This window comes from Balaenoptera borealis (assembly GCF_965194805.1).
Source record: "Balaenoptera borealis genome assembly, contig: HAP1_SCAFFOLD_1048, whole genome shotgun sequence".
Taxonomy (NCBI): Eukaryota; Metazoa; Chordata; class Mammalia; order Artiodactyla; family Balaenopteridae; genus Balaenoptera; species Balaenoptera borealis.
This window is the reverse complement of record NW_028123163.1, coordinates 22808-46861: the sequence shown is the minus strand read 5'-3', so window position 1 is coordinate 46861 and position 24054 is coordinate 22808. Positions and strand designations below refer to the sequence as shown.

Below are 24054 nucleotides of genomic sequence, written 5' to 3'. Positions count from 1 at the left end.
GGATCATATGGTTAAATGCATGTAAGAGACTGCCAAACTGTATCCTGGAGTGGCTGTACCAGTTTACATTCCCACCAGCAATGTGTGAGTGATCCAGTTTCTCTGCATCTTCTCCAGCATTTGGTATTATCACTAGTTTTTTTTGTTTTTTTTTTTTAATTTTTTATTTATTTATTTATTTATTTATTTATTTATTTATTTATTTATTTATTTATTTATTTATTTATTTATTTATGGCTGTGTTGGGTCTTCGTTTCTGTGCAAGGGCTTTCTCCAGTTGCGGCAAGCAGGGGCCACCCTTCATCGCGGTGCGCGGGCCTCTCACTATCGCGGCCTCTTTTGTTGCGGAGCACAGGCTCCAGACGTGCAGGCTCAGTAATTGTGGCTCATGGGCCCAGCCGCTCCACGGCATGGGGGATCCTCCCAGACCAGGGCTCGAACCCGTGTCCCCTGCATTGGCAGGCAGATTCCCAACCACTGCGCCACCAGGGAAGCCCACTAGTTTTTATTTTAGCCATTCCAATAGGTGTGTATTGACAGCCAGTTGTGGTTTTAATTTGCATTTCCCTAATGGCTAATGATGTTGAACATCTTTTCATGGGCATATTTGCCCTCTGTATGTTCTCTTCAATGAAATGTCAGTCTGTGTCTTTGGCCCATTTTCTGATTGACTTGTTTGGTGTTTTTTACTTTATGTTGTGAGAATTGTTTGTATATTCTAGATAGTGTATCAGCCTTGTGTCAGATATGTGGTTTGCAAATATTTTTTCCTAATCTGTAGCTTGTCTTCTCATCATCTTTGCAGAGTCCTTTGTAGAGCACATATTTTTAATTTTGATGAGGTTGATTTATCAGTGTTTCCTTTTTGGGGGTCAGACTTTTAGTATCAAGTCTAAGACAAAGTAGGGTTTTGATTCCTGCCTCCTCTAATGTGCAGTGTCTGATCATGAGAAAGAAGGCGGTGGGGCAGGATGGACACTGGAGTGTGAAGGGTTGTTCTTCCAGCCTCTGTCTAGTTTGGACTCTGGTGTGTGTCATGGTGAGTTGCTGCTCAAGGTTATGGCCCCAGGGTAGACCTGGTCCTACAAAGACTGTAAGATGATGATGGTGTAAAGCAAAACTCCCAAAATCTCAGTTTCCAGAACCATACGTGGTACCTTCTAACACAAGGCCTTTTTGCACATGAGATCCTCTGTCTGGAGCACTCTCCCCTGCCCCCAGCCCTCTCCTGCTTTGTCATATAAAGTTCTTCCTCCAAAGCTGGCCTACCCGGCCCTTCCTCAGAGTACCTCCTCAACCCCTGCCTGCCCCCATCCCCCCAGGTGTGTCTCGGCTCCCTTTGTTGTAAATTTCACTTGCTGTCATACCACTTGGGAAGCAAATGTGTCAAAATGAATGTCAATATCCATTCAGTATTTATGATGATTTCATTAAAGTCTGTTTCCCTCTAGACCAAGGTTTCTCAACCTCAACCCTATTGACATTTTGGAGGCGACAGGTCCTTGTTGTGCAGGGCTGTCCTGAGCCCCGTAGGGTGTTGAGCAGCACCCTTGGCCTCCGTCCACTATATGCCAGTAGCACCCTCCCCCTACGCCCAGTTGTGACAACCGAAAATGTCTCCAGATGTTGCCGGATGTTCCCTGAGGGACAAACTGCCCAGATGGAGAACCACGGCCCTAGACTCTCAGCTCTGGGAGAGTAGGCACCAAGCCCATTTGTCCGTGTTCTCTCCCCAGCCCTGTGCCTGACACACTAGTGCTTCATTAATATTTGTTAATGAAATAAATGAATGGACGAACAGTACCTGCTATCGAACAGTTCTTTATGTGGCAACCTTGGAAAGACCACCTGATTCTTTCAAAAGAATCAAGTGGGTTTCATTGTGAATTTGAGCCTCAAAATGTAGAGTTCCTTTCTTCATAGTTGAATACAGTTTCCTTGCCCTCTTCCTCTGCTACCTGAAATAAAGATGCAGGAGTCTTCGAGTTCCTGCTTGATTAAAGCCCACATCCTCTGTTAACACTGCCAGAGCACCTCCATCATTCACAGGGCTGGGAGGCCTCCCACTATCTCTGAACGCTCCTTCTTCCAAGAAAAAGAGGACATCCCTGCCGGCAGAATGGGAACCTCGTGCAGGTGGCATTTTGCCGGTAATTTGGCTCTGCTGGAGACGCAATTCTGCATTCGTCTGCTGAGTCTCCTTCCCTCTCTGGCCTCTGCTCCCTTTTCATGAGGAAAGGGAGGAAAAGAGAGATTTGGGCTCAGTTTTGCTTAGCTAAGCATGTAAGTGAATATAATTAGTTCAGAAAGTTCCCAGGGAGTAAGTACAGTAGTCGTAAGAATAATTTAGGGATGTGTGAGCATTTAGGTTTTTCTCTGTACCTGGCAGTTTGGTTCCCTGAAAGATAGAGCTGACTTTGCTTTGGGGGGGGCGGGGAAAGGGCTGCTGGGCATGGGGGAGCAGGCAGTGGGTGGGGAGGAGAGGCTGATGGGGGTAACGGCTGGGTATGCCAGCCTCGGCTCCCTGCCGCTGCTTTATGGGAGGGGTCTCATTGGTACTCAGAGGTGCTGCAGCAGAGGGAGGCCGTGGAGGAACAACTGGGCCCGCTGTAAACGCCTTCCCTGCCCATCCTTGCGGGAGGCTCGGCATGACGCAGGCATTCTCCACTCCAGCCGCAGAACGTCCGCGGGCTGTAGAAGAGCCTGATTTGATAAGGTGGGCTGGCAGGCCAAAGCTTTAACTACTGGTACCACAAACCTTCCCTTCTGGGATTCACAAAAGGGATGGACTGGATCCCTTCCTCTCTCGTGGGTCAAAAGTTCCAGGGAGGACCACTGTGACGGTGTGAGCACAGTTGTTGCTTTGACAAGAAACAGTCTGTGACTTCAGACTGAAGGCTCGATTCTAAGTTAAGGAAAGTCAGTTGTGACGCATTGGGGAAGAGTGGAAATGTGTGTTTTTTTGTGCTCTAGAAGAGCCTTCCTTATCCTCAGCACAACTAGCGTTTGGGGCTGGATAATTCCTTGAGGTGGTGACCGTCTCCTGCACCGTAGGACGTCTGGCAGCATCCCTGGCCTCAACCCGTGAGAAGCCAGTAGCACCCCGTCCCAGGTGTGACAACCCAAAACACCTCCGGACGTTGCCAAATGTCTCTTGGGGGGCAGTGCCGCTCTCCCTCCCAGCTGGAACCACTGCAGTAGAGTAACAAGCTTTCTGTTCAATTCCTGTGCCCTGTAGAGCTGTGGTCACTTGTTTACTCCAAGTATTTGGTGATTTAAGCACAGGACAGAGAGGTAGAAAGAAGGCAGTGTTTCTTTACTTTTTCCTTGGTTGACCCTTTAAACTCCCGCACAAGAGTCACCATGATGTATTGACTAAAAGTGTTGGTTTTCAGACATCTCTTCACCTTGTATGATCTGTATGATCTGGGCAGGTCATTTAATTGGGCCTCAGTTTTCATTATCTGTAAAATAAAAGTACTAATGCCTACTTCTTAACTTGAGGATTCAGCTAGACGTTGAATATATAAAGCTCCAGGTACAGTGTCTGGCATATAGTAGGCATTCCATAAATGATGGCTAGTATTCTTGAGTACTTAAGAATGTATTTTACAAGTTTTAAACAAATTGGATTTTTTTTTGAGTTAGCAATAGCAGTTGCTGCTGCTACCTAAAATAGTAATGGGAACAGTTAATTTCCATAGAATTACAGCTTATTTCATAAACATTATGGAGTTCCAACTATATAGTAGGTACTATGCTATATGCAGGGAATAAAAAAATTAACTGTAATCCCTGCCATTAAATATCTAATATGTAGATATGTAATATTTAGCCACATAAATGGGTCAAATCGTGTTCATCAAAATAAAGCCATCGCTTACTGAAAAAGCTCAACATGAAATGGTCCATGGGTTGTAATGGGGTGTAGCATTCATTTTAGTGTAGATAAAAGGATCCCAACATATTTCTCAACTCTCTCATTTTCCAATAAGTACCATTTTTTATTCAAGTTTTTATGATCCTGTGATTCAACCACTGTGATTTAATTGTGTTCTGTAGCCTTCTCTGCTCCCTCTTAGTACACATCTCAGCTGAGCTATCTGGAATATATTACCATATCTTTAAGTTTTCTTCAAGGATAGTTTCCTAGCTTCTGAACGATACTGTGTTGGATGGATGTCATGAACTATCCTTTATTGTTGGGTGTCGTAAGCTGTGCCCTCCCAGATGTAGTCCCTGAGTCAAGGATAAAGTGTAATTGATTCGTTGAGGAAGTGCTCCCAGGTGAAACAGTAAGGGAATGGAAGAAATGGGAATTAGAAAGGGAAGCAGCCTATCAAGGGGCAATATCAGGTGAAGTCCTACATCAGCCTGATCCCACGGGGAGCTCTAGAGAGTCTGTTGCACCTTCAGGTGGTCTGTGCCACCTTGAGGCAAAGAAGCTGGGCTTTTGTACTCCTGACCAGTAGTCAGTGGCTGTTGACCTCCCAGATGGCAGAATGCTGTATGTAAACTCCCAGCCACTTAGAACCCACTAAGATCGTGGGCTCCAACTCACAATAGCAAGCCTCTGAAAATAACAGGTGCAAATGATTAGCAACGAAGAACACAGACGCTAGAGGAGAAATGCACAAAGCTGATAAGAGGTCACCCACGGTGTCCCTTCATTGGAAATTTAGGTCGCAGTGATCATTGTTATTGCAATTTATCTATTGCAAAGAATATTGCAGTGATTTTGCTACTAGAAATAACTCCACAGTGAACATTTTTAGACTCAAATCTTTTTTTTTATTATTACCTTAGAACTGAGTGATAGAAGGAATATTACTTTTCCAATAGGTATATACATTTTAAAGAATATGCACATGAAAAATTGCCTTTCAGAAAGATTTTTATCAATTTACACTTCCAACACTTACTGTTCATTTTCTTTTTTAGCAACAATTTAGAGAGCATTGATTTCTCACCTATGAACTGAAGACCTGTAGACAACATCAGAGTTATTCTCAGGGGTCAGAAAAATCATGTTCCTGGTCCAGCTTTGAGTAGAAACTGAATAAATGATATCTCAAAATATGATTGTTTTGAAATGTATCAAGATGCTGTTATGTATAGATAAAAAGCATTTGCCTTTTATTAGTTTTTATGAATTCATGGTAGCATTTTACCATGTATTTTCACCAGTACTAAAAATATAACCAGTCAAGAAGCATCTGTAACACTTTTTTTTAGGTCTCAAAAAGGTGCTACCTTGTTTTAAAGATTGAGAACCACGAGTCAATATCACTATGATGTCTTAGGACATGTCTTGACTATTGATTAGAAAATCACCCATATAAACTGTTTTGTCTTAAAGATTTGTCAGTAAGAAAGTCTATACGACTTGGCACCATACATAATAAAGCAGATTTAATGACCCAAGTCAACAGACTAAAAAGCACATCTCAGAACTATGAAAGGTTTTTTGGAACATACCTACCTACCTCCACCCCCGCCATAATAGAACCCCTTCTTTCTCTTATAAGGGGAAGGGAACACACCAGCATTGTCTTATTCTGTGTTTTAAATAGTCTAAAGAAATTATAAAGACACAGACAGGGCTATATCAAGGTGGAAGTATTGTTTGACCTGTTTTCTTAGCTCGATCCTTGAGGCTTTCTAAATAGCTGTTGAAGTAAAAATCAAAGACTGTTTCGGGTCTTGAGCAATGAGGAAGACAAGGGCGACATTTACTGAGCCCCTACTCTGAGCCAGATACTGTGCTAGTTCCTGTCTGCCTTTCTGTTGTGAATATGGAATTCCCATGACCACCCTTGAAATTTGATTTCTAATACAGTAAAGGAGAAAGCTGAGGTTGATAAAGATCGTGACTTGCCTTGGATCTCTTGGTTAGTAGATGGTGAAATTGGGATTTGAACCTTACATGAATTTCCCCTGACACTTAGAGGAAAATAGAATAAATATCCCATAATCTTGTATTTTAAAAGATGGACACCTCTCAATTTAAAAAAGACCATAAAGAAAAGATGAACAACTAACAAAGCCCCAATTGCCTTCTTCCTCATAACCTTCCCCTTTCACCTCAAAAGAGATTTCAGAATGAATGGTATGTGGATGAAAGACACTTGGATATCAGTTAGAGTGTACTTATAATATGTCTCTTTGTTGAAGGAACCTTTTAGACATTGTTGCCATACATTTCAGTAGCTGAACATTTCTTTCCTGGGTATTTTTAGGTTCCTTTCTGGAAAAATTAATTAGTGTCATAGATCAAGCATATACTTTGAAGTCTGATAAAAATGTAAGAAAAAAATCCAAAGAGGTCTCTAAGTCTCTCTCCAGTAACCTGAAAGAAGACATTTTAGAACCACCAAGCTACTGTCACTTTGATCAGTTGGCATTTCCTGATTGTTCTCTTAAGTCTTAAGAATGCTAACTCATTCAGATAATACTCTGTACACTTCCCAAGGGTATCAAGAGGCCCTTTAGTTTTGCTTGTTCATCTCATTTTCTGACTTAAGAGAATGCGGTAGACATTTGGAAATGAGGACAGGTTCCGGTGGATGTAGTTCAGTAATGTTTGTAGAGGCTAGAGGGACTAGAGTCCTCCTCTCTCCATTCTAGGACCAGACCTGAGGCTTAACCACAGTTATTTGTTCATTAGCAACTGCAGTCACTTTGCAGATACAGCCTTCACTTCCATAGGTCAACTCCTGAAGTTCTCCAGAATGCCTATTGCCAAACACCCTTAACAGTGTCAGGCCTTTGCCTGTCGGCAGAGTGTCGGTGAGGAACATTTGGCCTGACTGCTGGGCAGCACAGTCCTACTTAAGGCCACTTAGAAGTCTCAGTGTGGCAGCCTTTCCTTCACACTTACTTCTTTGGGAAGCTCTGTCAAGAAAGCTGTTGGGAGAGGTCATGATTCTAATATAATCTGATGTGCTATTTGTTCTCCTCCTCCCGTAGCCCCCCCCCCAGAAGAACTGGTTAATCCAGAGGTAGATTAATAAAGGATCTTAGTTTCCAAGAACCAGGATCCTAGGAACACAGAGACCAGAAGGATATCAACAGTTTCCCAGTGCCTGAGAACATGTCAGCTTTCATTGACGGGAGGGAGCTGGTTGTCACACCTTGCCCCCCGCACCAAGATAAACTGGGGGACTGTCCTTGTTATGCTGTGGGCCAGTTGTTCATTTCAGGAGCTTGCATTGTTAGGACCTCACTCAGGATGGGGTTGATCCAGGAGACTCAGTGCCTTCACATGAGGGTGATTCATTTTGATTATCCTAGCCCAACTTTTAATGCCCAGCTCACTCCCCCATATTTTCATTATCTAGTGTGCCTCCCCTATGCCATACAGCCCTGGGAGGCAAACCAATTCACAGGGTAGCAGTCTATCTTCCATAACTTGAATTTCAGTATTCGGCTATAGTCCAGAGAGGGATGTAAGTGGATTTTGGATTTTTCTACATGTCTGTTGCCCAGTATCCCCACAGTTAACTTAGGGTTTATTTGGTCAAGATACTCAGATTGTGGTCTCTAAATACTGCCTCCCACTAAAAGGAACCAGAGTTCCCTAGAGAAGTGTCTGATTCCAACTGGGACAAAATGAGCCTGGAACATCTTGCCAAACCAGAAACAAGGAAGCTATTGAGACTACAGGGTCACATAAAAGGTTCAGGAGCCAACCTGAAGAGGCTCATTCTGAGCATTAATAAAAGTAATAACATTTTAGTAGATCAAAACCCTTAAAATATGTTGAAAAACATGAGTTCGTAATTATACTAAGCAGACAAACAAAGAAACCCCCTCTGGTCAACACTAAGAATTCTGGGTAACCAAGTCATTATTTGGAGAATGATACAGGGAATGGATCTTGCCTTTGCTATACAAACTGAACCTCAAGACAACCAAATCGTTGGTTATGGGAAATTTCTTTTTATAGAAATATTCCAACCAATAAATGGAGAAAGAAAGAATTACAAAAGCACCATTTGGCAAGCCATAATAAAACAATGCACTTAGGCAATGATCATGAGTAACTGCTAACGTCACAGAAAAGAGACAGACAGCCGCTGTTTCCTGATTCCAGCCTCCTGGGCAGTACCACTGTGAAATACTCTTGCAAAAAAGAAATTTGAATCTGATCAGCCTCTAGAGCAGAAATTGGCAAACTTCCTGTGAAGGGCCAGGTAGTGAATGTTTCCTGGCTTTGCAGTCCAACTGGGCAGCTGTCTGTTCAACTCGCTGTAGGAGCCTGAATGCAGCCAGAGACAAAACAAAAAGTGTGGCCAGATCTGGCCCAGGAGTTTGCAGACTGCTGTTCTAGGTCTAACTACCAGTTTACAGGAAGTAAGGAAGACAGAGGAGCTTGCTAAACAGCATCACATGAGTGCAATTAGCAAAATCTAGACTGGGAAACTCTATAGGACAAGTAAGCTGGTTTCTTCAGTAAAAAAAGACTTCCAAGGAAAAAGTTAAAAATAAAGCAACTAGGGGAAGATTTTTTAAAAGACAAGAGATATATAACCAGTTGCAATGTTTGGAGCTTATTTAGATCCTGATTCAAATAAACTGTAAAACAGAAGTCAATCAGGAAAATTTGGACACTGACTAGATATTTAACATAATAAAGAGTTATTAATTTTTGAGTGGGATAATGATATTATGTGTGTGTGTATTCCTTAGGTTTAGAGTATATACTGAAAATATTTCGAATTACATGCTCTCTAGAATTTGCTTCAAAATAATCTTTGATTTTGAAAGAAATAAAATAAGCCACAAGTTGATAATTATTTTTTCTGGATGTTGGGTATTGAGGGTTTATCTTGCATATATTTGAAATCTTTTATGACATAAAAAATGTTTAAATATATACATTTTACAAAATATATAACTTTACACATTTTTTAGAGAAGAAGAAGGGATGGAGTATTTTCTGTTAGGCACTCCTGGGTCCTCCTAAAACTGGTGGGAATCATCTGGCTAAGAGTTGGCGCCAGAAGAGTCTTTCCAGTGTTTTTTCCCCCCAACACTGTTTTCACACATCTTATTTGTTATTCTAAATAGACTCGACAGATATCATATTATTTATCATTTGAGCCGACAGATATCATGTTATTTATCATTTGCTCATGTGTTATATGTAACAGACATTTTGTTTTGTAAAAAAAGAATTTATAAGGTTGAAAGTAAGCTTCATCTTTTGTGACCAACTGTACTAGGCTCCCATTGTTTAATGGATGAGCGTTTGTTCAGTGCAGGAGTCTGGCCACAAGTGCTTTTCACAGCCTGGGGAGGTAATGTGAGTGATGGCAACTGGTGGGGAGCAGAGGGGGCATGTAGGAAAGCAGGCGCCCAGCTCCTGGGGCAGTTGCTATGCAGGATGTCTGCCGTGGGAATGAGGGCCCTGTGTTACCAGAACACCCATTCATTTTCCTTTTTCCTGAGAAGAACTCTAAATCTAGATTGTATGTGACATTATCTAACTTTTAGTTGCTTAAAATATTTCTACAATGCCTTGTCTTCCAAACCAAACACTTGCACAGCTGGAGTAGACCTCTGATTTAGCGTCTACCCAATGTCAGGGCCCTAAATGAGAGCCTGTGGGCACCAGGATTCTAAAGTACCCTGGCCCTGCTTTCTGTGAGCTTCCAGTCTAGTTGGGAGGGAAAAAAAATACTTGAAAAACAAAATGAGAGGTGTAGATAGGAAATGCTATGGGAATTCAGAGAAGGGGGTGGCTAACCCCATCTGGAGAAATTAGGGAAAGCTTCCCACAGGCCACGGAAGGAGTTGGGGGAAGCCCTGGTGTTCTAGGTGGAGAGCCAGGGAGAGAAGCAATGTCATGGACATGGGCAAGAGCAAGGCCCAGCAACAGGAAACCAACCCTTTAGGAGGAGAGTCAGTGGCCCTCCATAGCCCACCCATGAAGGATGTTTCAAGACAAGATTGTGTTCTGTGCAATCAGGTGAAAATAGGCAGCAAACAGTGGAAAGCATGGCACTGAAACTCAGCTGAGCATCTGAGCAGCAGATCAGAGTATCATCTGTCTAGAAGTGATGGTTGAAGTCATGGGGCCTGTAGAGAGTGTGTTTCTTTAATGCCTGCCATTGTCAGGTGGTACATTTATATTGGTGGTAGGGATGCTCTCTGAGTCTGGCATTTCAAAACTACCAACCCATTGTTTATAACACTGAATCTTACTTAAAGCTCAAAGCAGCACCCAAATACTTCAAAAACATTTCCCACACTGGAAAGGAAAGGTTTGGAGTAAGTGAAACTAGAAGTCCATGGGGAAAGAGAAGCCCACATATGGAAGGATATGCCTGTGGTAATGGCTTTATTTATAGGTATATGATCTCCCTCCAAGGATGGCCTAAAGTAGAGACTTTTTCAGTGTTAAGAAAAGATTATTCAAGAAATTGAAATATTATATAGATTATGATTGTCCATATTAATGCTATGTAATACATTTGAGCAACATCTTTATCCCTTCCCTTATTTGAAAGTTTAAAGTATAATTTCTCTTAAAAAATAAAACAGGATGTTATTATGTTCTTCCCATAATGAGAATCTCTTCGTTCTAGAGAATAAGCATTTCAAAGCCTGATAACTCCAACAGTTATTTCCTGTAAAAGACTATCTATTTTGACATGAATATGTGTTAATATTAGGAATGTTATCAGCCTATAATAATGTATGGATTAATACCCACTTTCCTGGCTACTGAACTTTGGAGAGAAGTGAAAGCTTAGTCTTGGACATATACACAAGCCAGGTGAGTTTAGACCACTGAGCATTTAGCCTAGGAAACTGAGGCCAAGAAGAAGTTATGCCCAGAACATCAATCAAAAATAGCTCTGATGATTCATTTGGAGATTGGTTCAAGATGGCGGAGTAGAAGGACGTGCACTCACTCCCTCTTGTGAGAGCACCAGAATCACAACTAACTACTGAACGATCATCGACAGGAAGACACTGGAACTCAGCAAAAAAGATACCCCACATCCAAAGACAAAGGAGAAGCTGCAATGAGATGGTAGGAGGGGTGCAATCACAATAAAATCAAATCCCATAACTGCTGGGTGGGTGACTCACAAACTGGAGAACACTTATACCACAGAAGTCCACCCACTGGAGTGAAGGTCCTGAGCCTCACGTCAGGCTTCCCAACCTGCGGGTCCGGCAACAGGAGGAGGAATTCCCAGAGAATCAGACTTGAAGGCTAGTGGGATTTGATTGCAGGACTTTGATAGGACTGGGGGAAACAGAGACGACACTCTTGGAGGGCACACAAAAAGTAGTGTGCGCATCAGGACCCAGGGGAAGGAGCAGTGACCCCATAGAAGACTGAACCAGACCTACCTACCAGTGTTGGAGGGTCTCCTGCAGAGGCGGGGGGCAGCTGTGGCTCACTGCAGGGACAAGGACATGGGCAGCAGAAGTTCTGGGAAGTACTCCTTGGCATGAGCCCTCCCAGAGTCCACCATTAGCCCCACCAAAGAGCCTGTAGCCTCCAGTGTTGGGTTGCCTCAGGCCAAACAACCAACAGGGAGGAAACTCAGCTCCACCCATCAGCAGACAAGCAGATTAAAATTTTACTGAACTCTGCCCACCAGAGCAATACCCAGCTCTACCCACCACCATTCCCTTCCATCAGGAAGCTTGCACAAGATGGCCTCATCCACCAGAGGGCAGACAGCAGAAACAAGAAGAAATACAATCCTGCAGGCTGTGGAATGAAAACCACATTCACAGAAAGATAGACAAAATAAAAAGACAGAGGACTATGTACCAGATAAAGGAACAAGATAAAACCCCAGAAAAACAACTAAATGAAGTGGAGATAGGCAACCTTCCAGGAAAAGAATTCAGAATAATGATAGTGAAGATGATCCAGGAAAAAGAAAAAGAATGGAGGCAAAGATCGAGAAGATGCAAGAAATGTTTAACAAAGACCTAGAAGAATTAAAGAACAAACACCTAGAAGAATAAAAGAACAACGAAACAGAGATGAACCATACAATAACTGAAATGAAAAATACACGAGAAGGAATCAATAGCAGAGTAACTGAGGCAGAAGAACAGATAAGTGACCTGGAAGACAGAATGGTGGAATTCACTGCCATGGAACAGAATAAAGAAAAAATAATGAAAAGAAAAGAAGACAGCCTAAGAGATGTCTGGGACAACATTAAATGCACCACTATTTGCATTATAGGGGTCCCAGAAGAAGAGAGAGAAAGGACCCGAGAAAATATTTGAAGAGATTATAGTTGAAAACTTCCTTAACATGGGAAAGGAAGTAGCCACCCAAGTCCAGGAAGCGCAGAGTCCCAGGCAGGAAAACCCAAGGAGAAACACGCTGAGACACGTAATAATCAAATTGACAAAAATTAAAGACAAAAAAAAATTATTGAAAGAAGTAAAGGAAAAATGACAAATAACATACAAGGGAACTCCTGTAAGGTTAACAGCTGATTTCTCAGCAGAAACTCTACAAGCCAGAAGGGAGTGGCATGATATACTTAGAGTGATGAAAGGGAAGAACCTACAACCAAGATTACTCTACCCAGCAAGGATCTCATTCAGATTTGGCGTAGAAATCAAAAGCTTTATAGACAAGCAGAATCTAAGAGAATTCAGTACCACCAAACCAGCTCTACAACAAATGCTAAAGGAACTTCTGTAAGTGGGAAACACAAGAGAAGAAAAGGACCTACAGAAACAAACCCAAAGCAATTAAGAAAATGGTAATAGGAACATACATATCGATAATTACCTTAAATGTGAATGGATTAAATGCTCCACGCAAAAGACACAGGCTCGCTGAATGGATACAAAAACAAGACCCATATATATGCTGTCTACAAGAGACCCACTTCAGACCAAGGGACAAATACAGACTGAAAGTGAGGGGATGGAAAAAGATATTCCATGCAAACAGAAATCAAAAGAAAGCTGGAGTAGCAATACGCATATCAATAAAATAGACTTTAAAATAAAGAATGTTACAACAGAAGGAAGGACACTACGTAATGATCAAGGGAACAATCCAAGAAGAAGATATAACAATTATAAATGTATATGTATATATGCACCCAACATAGGAGCACCTCAATACATAAGGCAAATACTAACAGCTATAAAAGAGGAAATCAACAGTAAGACAGTAATACTGGGGGACTGTAACACCTCACTTACACCAATGGACAGATCATTCAGACAGAAAATTAATAAGGAAACACAAGCTTTAAATGACACAATAGACCAGATAGATTCAATTGATATTTCTAGGACATTCCATCTGAAAACAGCAGATTACACTTTCTTCTCAAGTGCACATGGAACATGCTCCAGGATAGACCACATCTTGGGTCACAAATCAAGCCTTGGTAAATTTAAGAAAATTGAAATCATATCAAGCATCTTTTCAGACCACAACACCATGAGATTAGAGATAAGTTACAGGGAAAAAAATGTAAAAAACACAAATACATGGAGACTAAACAATACGTTACTAAATAACCAAAAGATCACTGAAGAAATCAAACAGGAAATCAAAAAATACCTGGAGACAAATGACAACAAAAACATGACAATCCAAAACCTACGGGATGCAGCAAAAGCAGTTCTAAGAGGGAAGTTTATAGCTATACAAGCCTACCTCAAGAAACAAGAAAAATCTCAAATAAACAATCTAACCTTACACCTAAAGGAACTAAAGAAAGAAGAACAAACAAAACCCAAAGTTAGTAGAAGGAAAGAAATCATAAATATCAGAGCGGAAATAAATGAAATAGAAACAAAGAAAACAATAAAAGATCAATAAAACTAAAAGCTGGTTCTTTGAGAAGATAAACAAAGTTGATAAACCATTAGCCAGACTCATCAAGAAAAAGAGGGAGAGGACTCAAATCGATAAAATGAGAAATGAAAAGGGAGAAGTTACAACGGACACCGCAGAAATACAAAACATCCTAAGAGACTACAGCAAGCAACTCTATGCCAATAAAATGGACAACCTGAAAGAAATGGACAAATTCTTAGAAAGGTATAACCTTCCAAGACTGAACCAGGAAGAAACAGAAAACATGAACAGACCAATCATAAGTAATGAAATTGAAACTGTGATTAAAAATCTTCCCACAAACAAAAGTCCAGGACCAGATGGCTTCACAGGTGAATACTATCAAACATTTAGAGAAAAGCTAACACCCATCCTTCTCAAACTCTTCCAAAAAATTGCAGAGGGAGGAACACTCCCAAACTCATTCTACTAGGCCACCATTACCCTGATACCAAAACCAGACAAAGATACTACAAAAAAAAAAAAAAAAATTACAGACCAATATCACTGATGAATATAGATGCAAAAATCCTCAACAAAATACTAGCAAACAGAATCCAACAACACATTAAAAGGATCATACACCATGATCAAGTGGGATTTATCCCAGGGATGCAAGGATTCTTCAATATATGCAAATCAATCAATGTGATACACCATATGAACAAATTGAAGAATAAAAACCATATGATCATCTCAATAGATGCAGAAAAAGCTTTTGACAAATTCAATACCCATTTATGATAAAAAAAAACTCTCCAGAAAGTGGACATAGAGGGAACCTACCTTAACATAATAAAGGTTATATATGACAAACAAAGGAAACTATAAACAAGACGAAAAGACAACCTTCAGAAAATATTTGCAAACAAATCAAGGACAAAGGATTAATCTCCAAAATATATAAACAGCTCATGCAGCTCAGTGTTAAAAAAAACAAACAAGCCAATCAAAAAATGGGCAGAAGACCTAAATAGACATTTCTCCAAGGAAGACATACAGATGGCCAAGAAGCACATGAAAAGCTGCTCAGCATCACTAATTATTAGAGAAATGCAAATCAAAACTACGAGGTATCACCTCACACCGATTAGAATGAGCATCATCAGAAAATCTACAAACAACAAATGCTTGAGAGGGTGTGGAGAAAAGGGAACCCTCTTGCACTGTTGGTGGGAATGTAAATTGATACAGCCACTCTGGAGAACAGTATGGAGGTTCCTTAAAAAACTAAAAATAGAATTACCAGACTTCCCTGGTGATGCAGTGGTTACAAATCCGCCTGCCAATGCAGGGGACACGGGTTCGAGCCCTGGTCTGGGAAGATCCCATATGCCGCGGAGCAATTACGCCTGTGCACCAGAACTACTGAGCCTGCGCTCTAGAGCCCACGAGCCACAACTACTGAGCCCACGTGCCACAACTACTGAAGCCCACGTGCCTAGAGCCCTTGCTCTGCAACAAGAGAAGCCACTGCAATGAGAAGCCCATGCACCGCAAAGAGGAGTAGCCCCCGCTCACCACAACTAGAGAAAGCCCGTGTGCAGCAACGAAGACGCAATGCAGCCAAAAATAAAATAAATAAATAAATAATTTTAAAAACTAAATAAATAAGATAAAAATAGAATTACCACATGACCCAGCAATCCCACTACTGGGCATATACCCAGAGAAAGCCATAATTCAAAAAGACACATGCACCACAATGTTCATTGCAGCACTATTTACAATAGCCAGGTCATGGAAGCAATGTAAATGCCCATTGACAGATGAATGGATAAAGAAGCTGTGGTACATATATACAATGGAATATTACTTAGTCATAAAAAGAACAAAATTAGGTCATTTGCAGAGCTGGGCAGAGCTGTGGATGGACCTAGAGACTGTTATACAGAGTGATGTAATTCAGAAAGAGAAAAACACATATCGTATATTAACGCATATATGTGGAGTCTAGAAAAATGGTACAGATGAACCGGTTTGCAGGGCAGAAGTTGAGACACAGATGTAGAGAACAAACGTATGGACACCAAGGGGGGAAAGCCACCGGGGGGGTGGGGGTGGGGGTGGGATGAACTGGGAGATTGGGATTGATATGTATACACTAATATGTATAAAATAGACAACTAATAAGAACGTGCTGTAGGGCTTCCCTGGTGGCGCAGTGGTTGAGAATCTGCCTGCCAATGCAGGGGACACGGGTTCGAGCCCTGGTCTGGGAGGATCCCACATGCCGCGGAGCAACTAGGCCCGTGAGCCACAATTACTGAGCCTGCGCGTCTGGAGCCTGTGCTCTGCAACAAGAGAGGCTGCGACAGTGAGAGGCCCTCACACCGCGATGAAGAGTGGCCCCCACTTGCTGCAACTAGAGAAAGCCCTCACACAGAAACGAAGACCCAACACAGCCATAAATAAATAAATAAATAAATAAATAAATAAATAAATAAATAAATCAAAAGTTAAAAAAAAAAAGAAACTGCTGTATAAATAAATAAATAAAATTCAAAAAAATTTAAAGAAAGAAAAACTGCTCTGATTCCAAGTTCTGCACAGCCCCTGACACTGTCCCAATGCACTGTTATGAAACTACACACAGACATCTCACAAAAACTTCCCAAATCCAAGGAACTAAGAAAAACACCCCTGGCAGCCTTCCCCCACTTTATAATGAAACTGTTCTTTTAGCAAAAAATTCACAACCAAGAAAAATTCTGCTAAATAAGGTGGGTATTTATTTGGGAGACTGTGTTTGCTGATTCCAAGACCTTGGAACTTAGCTTTCTCTCGTTACTGTTGTTTTCTACCCGTTTTACAATCTTCTACATAAGTCTATAGTATGTGGGTGAATCAACTTTAAGCTATCAGAGGCAAAACCAATTTGATGTCCTTTATGAGTATGCAGATTCAAATATTTATTCAAATATTTGCTGATCCAGGAGGATTTCTTTGGGAAGCTTGGGGAGAATAGCTAATGGCACACTGAAGGCAGATGCCAGAAGCCATCGTAATGCAAGAGTCAACAGTTCAGATTGATGAAGTTGGTGCCAGTCACCGAATTTGGCCATTTGTAACAAAGAAGGTACAAATTGTTTTATACTTATGATGGCTTTGTAGTATATTAAATGTTAAAGAGGAAGTTTATTTCCAGAAAGAAAGAAGCAGGGGAGGGGACACAATGTCTAATTTTTAGACCAAATGAGTAGAACTTCCATTCAGGATTTGGAAGCGCTCCATTATCCAACAGGCTGAAAGTAACTCAGGGGATTGTCGTGGTTTTAGAGACAGTCCAAGGTGCCAAAGTCAAAACAGGCCACGCTGGCCATAGGAAAGCCCCAAGCGGGAGTGTATGTAGGTCACTTACATGTTTTGAATTTAGACAGGCTGTGTTTATACAATCATTTTACAATTAAGCGCTGGATAAGTTCTGAATGTTCTAAATTTTTTATAATGTGCTTTTTTCCCAACATATAAGAAAATTGCACCATCACCTTGAACAATGATGTCTTTAATGGTTCACCTTGGGGCCCTGAGTGTTTGGTGGAGCACGGGCGGGGAGCTCTGCCTCTGCTGACAGGCCTCTTCCCACCCCAGTGAATTTCACTCTGCTTGAGAAGTGTTTGGAGCTAAGAGTGAGTGAGGCTCAGGACTAAATTAGTCACGCTCAGTAAACATTATTTTGATGCAATGAAAAAGAATGAACAAAAATAGAATGTGTATCAGCCATCAAGTTTAATCCCACACGTATTTACTGAACATCTACTTGGGGGGAAGAAGGCCAAGTACATAGAGAGGAAGGCAAGGGAACACACATGCCCGTTTTGCCCGATGCTGTCCTGGTGCCCTTTCTTTCCCTGGAGCATATGGACCTTATTTCCCCTCGCTCCAGGTCTCCTCTCTAAAAGGCTCCCCTCTTTCTTGTTCTCTGCAGACACCCCCAACCTCCCCCATGTAAATGCACATAACAGGAGGACAAGTTGTTTCCTGGGGAAACTTGTGCTGATCAGAAGTCTCGGGTCTATAAGGGACCAAATTAGCCACATCTCAAATTCTGCTTTTGTTTTACCAGCTGCCGCTTCTAAGGTCTTATTTAATGAAAGTATTTGCTTTTCCATAAACACATGTAAATTTCCTACCTCTTGCTTGTCACAGCCAAAGAAAGCTCAGTAAGTGGTAGTCAAGGAAGAAAGCATATTTCAAAAAAATCACTGTAACTGAGAATATCAGTATAAACAACGCCATCTTCACAATTGATGAATTTGCCAATTGTTCTGCCCTCTTGTAGATTTAAGGGTGTCACTTAAATTTATTTTCATTAACAATTCATTAATTAAGAAAGTTATATATATGGTAAAAAAAAAGAAAGCGTGTAGTTATAAGATAATCACAGCAACCCAAGGGATTCACTCCCTTATTTCAAACTCTCCAGTGCCTTCTTTCTTTTGTTTTTTTTCTTAATTTATTTGATCGCACTGGGTCTTAGTTGCGGCTCACCAGCTCCTCAGTTGCGGCACGTGGACTCCTTAGTTTTGACTCACGGGCTCCTTAGTTGTGGCTCACCAGCTCCTTAGCTGCGGCACGCAGCCTCCTGAGTTGTGGCATGCGAACTCTTAGTTGGGACATGCATCTGGGATCTAGTTCCCTGATCAGGAATCGAACCCGGGCTCCCTGCATTGGGAGTGCAGAGTATTAACCACTGTGCCAGCGGGGAGCTCCCTCCAGGGGTTTCTCATGACCCCTAGAATGAAATGCAAGAGCCATACCTGGTGTGACAGGCCCTTCAGGATCTGGCCCCTTTTTCTTCTTCACCTCCTCCCCCACCTCTCCCCTCCATGTCCCTTACATCGCTGGCACACCAACCTCCGACAATCCACCTCTGTTCCCACCTCAGGGCCTTTGCCCTGCCGTCCTTCTGCCTGGCACATCCTTCCCCCCTTTCTCGTCACTCAGCTGTCAGCACACGTGTCCCTCTGCAGAGGTGGCCTCCCTGCCTGTCCTGTCCCATGCTCCCCCACTCCATTCACTCACATCACCGTGTCTTATTGTTGTGGCCTGATCCCTCTCTGAAATGACTTTATTGCCTCCTGGTTTACTTTCTGTCTCCCCTCTAGAATATAAACTCCAGGAGGGCAGGGGTCTTGGCCATCTTACTTATATTTCTATGCTCAGCACTTAGACAAGTGCCTGGCACACAGTAGGCTCTCAGTAAATATTGGTGTGATTGGATGAAGGGTGGTAACAAGGATAAAATAATGATTAGAATTGTGTCTGGCACAGAGTTGGGACCAGCAAGTGGAAGTTTCCTTCCTCTCGCTCCCCATCCCCCTAACAAAATATACATAAAGGAAAACAATCTAATCTACACTCTTGTGTCTTGAATATATTAAAGACATTCAGTTACACTGAGTATAGTAAATCATATCTAGCTGAGTACAAAGTAGCCTCCAAAAAAGTATTCATTAAATGTAGAATGTAAATATTTTCTTGATTTCATTTTTCAGGTTGTCCTTGCCAGAAGGAACCATGAATTGGCATTTTCCCTTCTTCCTCGTGGCCACCGTGACATTGCCCTCTGTGTGCTCCCAGTTCAACCCCCTGTCTCTGGAGGAACTAGGCTCGGACACAGGAATCCAGGTGTTCAATCAGATTGTCAAGTCCCGGCCTCATGACAACATCGTCGTTTCCCCCCACGGGATTGCGTCCGTCCTGGGGATGCTTCAGCTGGGAGCCGACGGCAGGACCAAGAAGCAGCTCACCACGGTGATGAGATACGGCGTGAATGGTGCGTGCGCCTGGGCCTGGCTGGCGGGCCTTGCAGGAGTCCCAGTCTGGAGGGCCCCTGGCTTGGTCTTTGCTTACCGCATCGAGGAGCAGAGCAGCTGGGAGGGGTCTTGCTGGTGCCTCCTGGGCTTGAGGGCCAGTCTCCTCTAAGGGACAGTGGCAATGCTAGGAGTTAGGAGAGCTGGGTTCTCGTCTCCGTTCGGTAGCTGTGGGGCTTTGGACAGTCACTTGACCTCTTGAATGCCCCTGTTTTCTCATCTCTAACAAGAAGACTTCCCGTCTGCCCCCTCTCTATGTTGTACAGGGCTCAGAATGCATCATGGCTGTGAACGTACTTTTAAATCCGTAATCTGGGGAGGTGGGTGGGTGTGACCATGGAGGGCAGCCCGGGTCAGCCTTATGCTGATGGAACCGCTCTGCGTCTCAGTTGAGGTGGCAGACACACGAATCTCCATGGGGGTAAAATTGCATAGAGACACACACACACACACACACACACACACAAACGCACACGCATACGTATGAAAAATAAGTGAATGAGCTCTGGGGACTGCACCAGTGGCAGTTTTCTCGTTGTGGATCTGTACCTACCACCATGCAAGATACTACCATTGGGGAAACTGGGTGAAAGTGGAGATATACAGGACCACCTTGTATATTGTTTTGCAAATTCCCGTGATTCTATCATTATTTCAAAATAAAAAGCTATAAAAGAAGTTTGTTTAAAAGTAAGGCCCAGGGCTTCCCTGGTGGTGCAGTGGTTAAGAATCCGCCTGCCAATGCAGGGGACACGGGTTCGAGCCCTGGTCCGGGAAGATCCCACATGCCGCGGAGCAACTAAGCCCGTGCGCCACAACTACTGAGCCTGCACTCTAGAGCCCGCGAGCCACAACTACTGAGCCCGTGTGCCACAACTACTGAGCCTGTGCTCTAGAGCCCACGAGCCACAACTACTGAGCCTGCGCGCCACAACTACTGAAGCCCACGCACCTGGAGCCGGTGCTCCGCAACAAGAGAAGCCCAAGCTCACCGCAACTAGAGAAAGCCCGCGCGTAGCAAGGAAGCCCCGACACAGCCAAAAATAATAAATAAATAAAATAAATAAATTAAAAAAAAAAAGGCCCAGTAGGAATGGTTTCGTTTTCTTGAAAGAAAGCCCCATTTTAATTACCTGTTTAAGCTTAAGAGCTTACACCCCCTAGTGCTGTCCCTCAGCTTTAGCTCAGGTTTCTCAGCTGAGTCCCCTCCCACCGCCCCCTCCACAGTGCTGGGCATGGGCCAGCGCTAGCCTTGGAGCCCTTCCTTGGCACCAGCCTGTGCCATCACCTTGACAAGTCACATCTCACATCCAGGTTTTAGTTGCTTTACTGGGAAGCGAGGATGTTTTCCCACCCACATTCCTCCACTCCCACTGGCCATAAAGTTCTAGGAATCTTGACCACGTTGGTGCCTTCGCTGGGAGAGGAGGAGAGATGGGGGTTTGTGTACTCCAGGGCTCCCCTCTGTGCCCCAGTTAGATCCTTCTCAGTGTAGCCCCCGGGGGCTGCCAGCACCAGATGCCCACCCGCCCCGCTCTGTTTACAGGGCATTAAACTGTTGCGTGAGTTTGCAGTTTGTTCACCTGTTGGAAGCACTGGGGGACTAAATATTTGGAACACACCATTGTACCCTTGCTTGGAAGCCCACAGAACTCTTGGTGATTTATAACCTCATAGTGAATCACCCACGGGGTTCCTGGCCTCTCCCAGCGCCATCCAGGCCCTGTCGGCCAGCACCATTCCAAGAGAGCAACTGGATTGTCCTTGTTTGTCTTCCCGCTGAGCCACATTCATTTTAAGTAGTGTTTCTAAAGTTTTGACAATATTGGTCTGTTGGCAACTCCCCCCAACCCCCATCTCTTCTTCCTCCAAAATCACTAGCAGTCGAGTTGTGGAATGACTTCAGTTCACATGACAGACTCACCGGGGGAGCCCGGGTGGGTTTTCAGGCTCTGCTTTGGGCTCAGCGTCTGAGAACTCAAGACAGCGGCACTCTGGTTGAGGGCAGAGGCAGGACAGTCTGGGGCACAGGAGGAGGATCTGCCCTGATCTTTTCTGGGCAGGAGACTGGGGACCGTGGAGGAGTTGAAAGGGACAAGTGCCGTGATTGGGCTCTGAAGTCTGCTGGTCCCTTCGTTGTACAACGTGCCTGCCCACTCCTGCTGGGCCTGCCCCACAGAACCCGTGAGCGGTGCAGTCTCCAGAGACCTCACAAAGGGCCAAACCGTGGGGCTCTTACCTGCCATTATTTAAGAATGACAGGTCAGCTCTCCAGGGGACCGTCAAGGTGACTCTGCCGGTTGTTTTAGGACAGTGTCATTTTGAAAGGACCCCAAGCGAGTAAGACAGATCTGTAATTTGAGCTCTCTGTAGGAACACATTTCATCCTTTATAACTTATTTCCCTCTTTTCCATGCTCTGAAACTAAATGGAGCGTGTATGAATGGCCTGTGTGAAGTAAAGCTTACGTTGCCATAAAACTAATTCCCTTACTTTGTGAGCTTCGTATCAAGTAAAAATCACCTTGTTCTTGGATGGTGGCACATGGCCATTTTTTATAGTCTTTCTGATGCTCAACTTTATGCCTTTTTTTCCCGAAAATAGAGAAAAATTGTGCTGTTAAATCTTTGGCAAGAAAGGAAATAGCGCTTCAGATTGTTAAGAAAGAGAGACGGGATTAGGAAGAGTCCTTTGGTTTATTCCCCCATGGCTACATAACTGAAGAGTTTTCCAGTCTCCCTATTGACCTGGTGTCAGGAAAGTCTTCCAGGAGAGCGAGGTCTACTTGGGGAAGTTGTGGAGAAGGCCTGGAAGATGCCTGCTTTGAAGCTAGAAGCGCAATTGATCTTTAGGGGCTATTAATAGTTATACTTCATTCTACGCCCTCCCTTTTCTTAACAGAAGGCCACTGAGAAAGCAGATGACTTAGTCTCTTGCTACTCGTACTAGTTTTGTTTATACTGTTCTTATTTGCCATAATATAGAAGATGTTAAAAAAAAAAAAAAACCTTCCTACATTCTTGCGGAAATATTGCTGCATTTTCTCCTTTCTCCTTCAGGAGTCGGTAAAGTGTTAAAGAAGATCAACAAGGCCATCGTCTCCAAGAAGAATAAAGATATTGTGACGGTGGCCAATGCCGTGTTTGTGAAGAATGGCTTTAAGATGGAAGTGCCTTTCGTCACGAGGAACAAAGACGTGTTTCAGTGTGAAGTCCGGAACGCGAACTTCGAAGACCCCGCCTCCGCCTGTGACTCCATCAACGTGTGGGTTAGAAACGAGACCAGGGGTGAGTGGCCACGGTTCCCGGGAATGAGGGGGCGTGATTTCCCACTTTATGAATGAAAGCGTGAGTTGGGCTCTGAGACCCTCACTGGGGCCTGCGTGTCCAGTGGCCCTTCTGTTGTGAAAGGCCTGGGCCCGCTGACTGCTCCGCCCTTTCTCTCTCAGGGACCCCACGGCTCAGTCCGCCTTCCTACCCTTTTCCTGCCGCCATCCCCTGTGCCCCCCGGGGACTTGTCTCCCTGTGGCTCTCGGGCAGCAGGGCGGAATACAGCTCTGCAGACTCTCTTCTTTCTCCGCAGCGTCTCATCTCCAGAGTCCCTGCCCACAGGCCCTTGTCTGTTTCGAAGGTTTTAGTGCTCATTCCTTCCTACTTCCGTATCCACATTCCCTTTGCCCAGAATGTGCTTCTCAGCCTTTAAGATTCGGGATTGAGCTCTCCCCACACCTTCCTTGCCTGTTTCTTTTTACATTGAAGTATAATTGACATACAATATTATATAAGGTACAGGTGTACAATGCAGTGATTCACAATTTTTAAAGGTTATACTCCATTTATAGTTATTATAGAATACTGGCTGTATTCCCTGTGTCGTGCAGTACATTCTTGTAGCTTGTTTTATACATAATAGTTTGTTCCTCTTAACCCCCTGCCCCTGTGATGGCCCTCCCCCTTCCCTCTGCCCTCCCCTTCCTCATCTCTTGCTTCTGTCCTCCCAGGAAGTAAGTGCCTCCCCCGGTTATGATGGGCATATGCTTATCCACGACCGCACCCTTCGTTAGAGCACATCCACACTATGTAATTACTTGTGTACGTGCATCTCTCCCTCCACGAAACTCAAGAAATGTCTAACATCAGTGTTTTTAGCCTGTTAATTTGTAAACTTCAGGTTCAGGTGGAAACATTCAGAGGGAGAGGTAGGTCCAGAACATCAGAGGAGAGTTAAGGCTAGAAATAGAGATTTGGGAACCGTTTTTCACCGAAGGGGAGAGTTGAAGTCACAAGAGTGGAAGCAAAAGAGACTTAATAAGGAGAGTAAGCCCAAAGACAAAACTTGGGGAAACTCTGGCTTTTCGGGTCATGTCTCTCAAAGCGTGGTTCC

The 24054-nt window shown here is 43.4% G+C and overlaps 1 protein-coding gene across 2 annotated transcripts in view; it reads left to right on the top strand.

Annotated features, from left to right (window-relative positions):
• The window catches only part of SERPINE2 (serpin family E member 2), a 71440-nt gene that overhangs the window by 27269 nt on the left and 20117 nt on the right, over positions 1-24054 (top strand). For both annotated transcript variants that reach the window (XM_082409163.1, XM_082409162.1), the window contains exons 2-3: positions 19354-19634; positions 22731-22958. In XM_082409163.1, the coding sequence (XP_082265289.1) occupies positions 19376-19634; positions 22731-22958 (487 nt within the window). In that variant the 5' untranslated portion in view covers positions 19354-19375. The remainder of the gene's footprint in view (positions 1-19353; positions 19635-22730; positions 22959-24054) is intronic.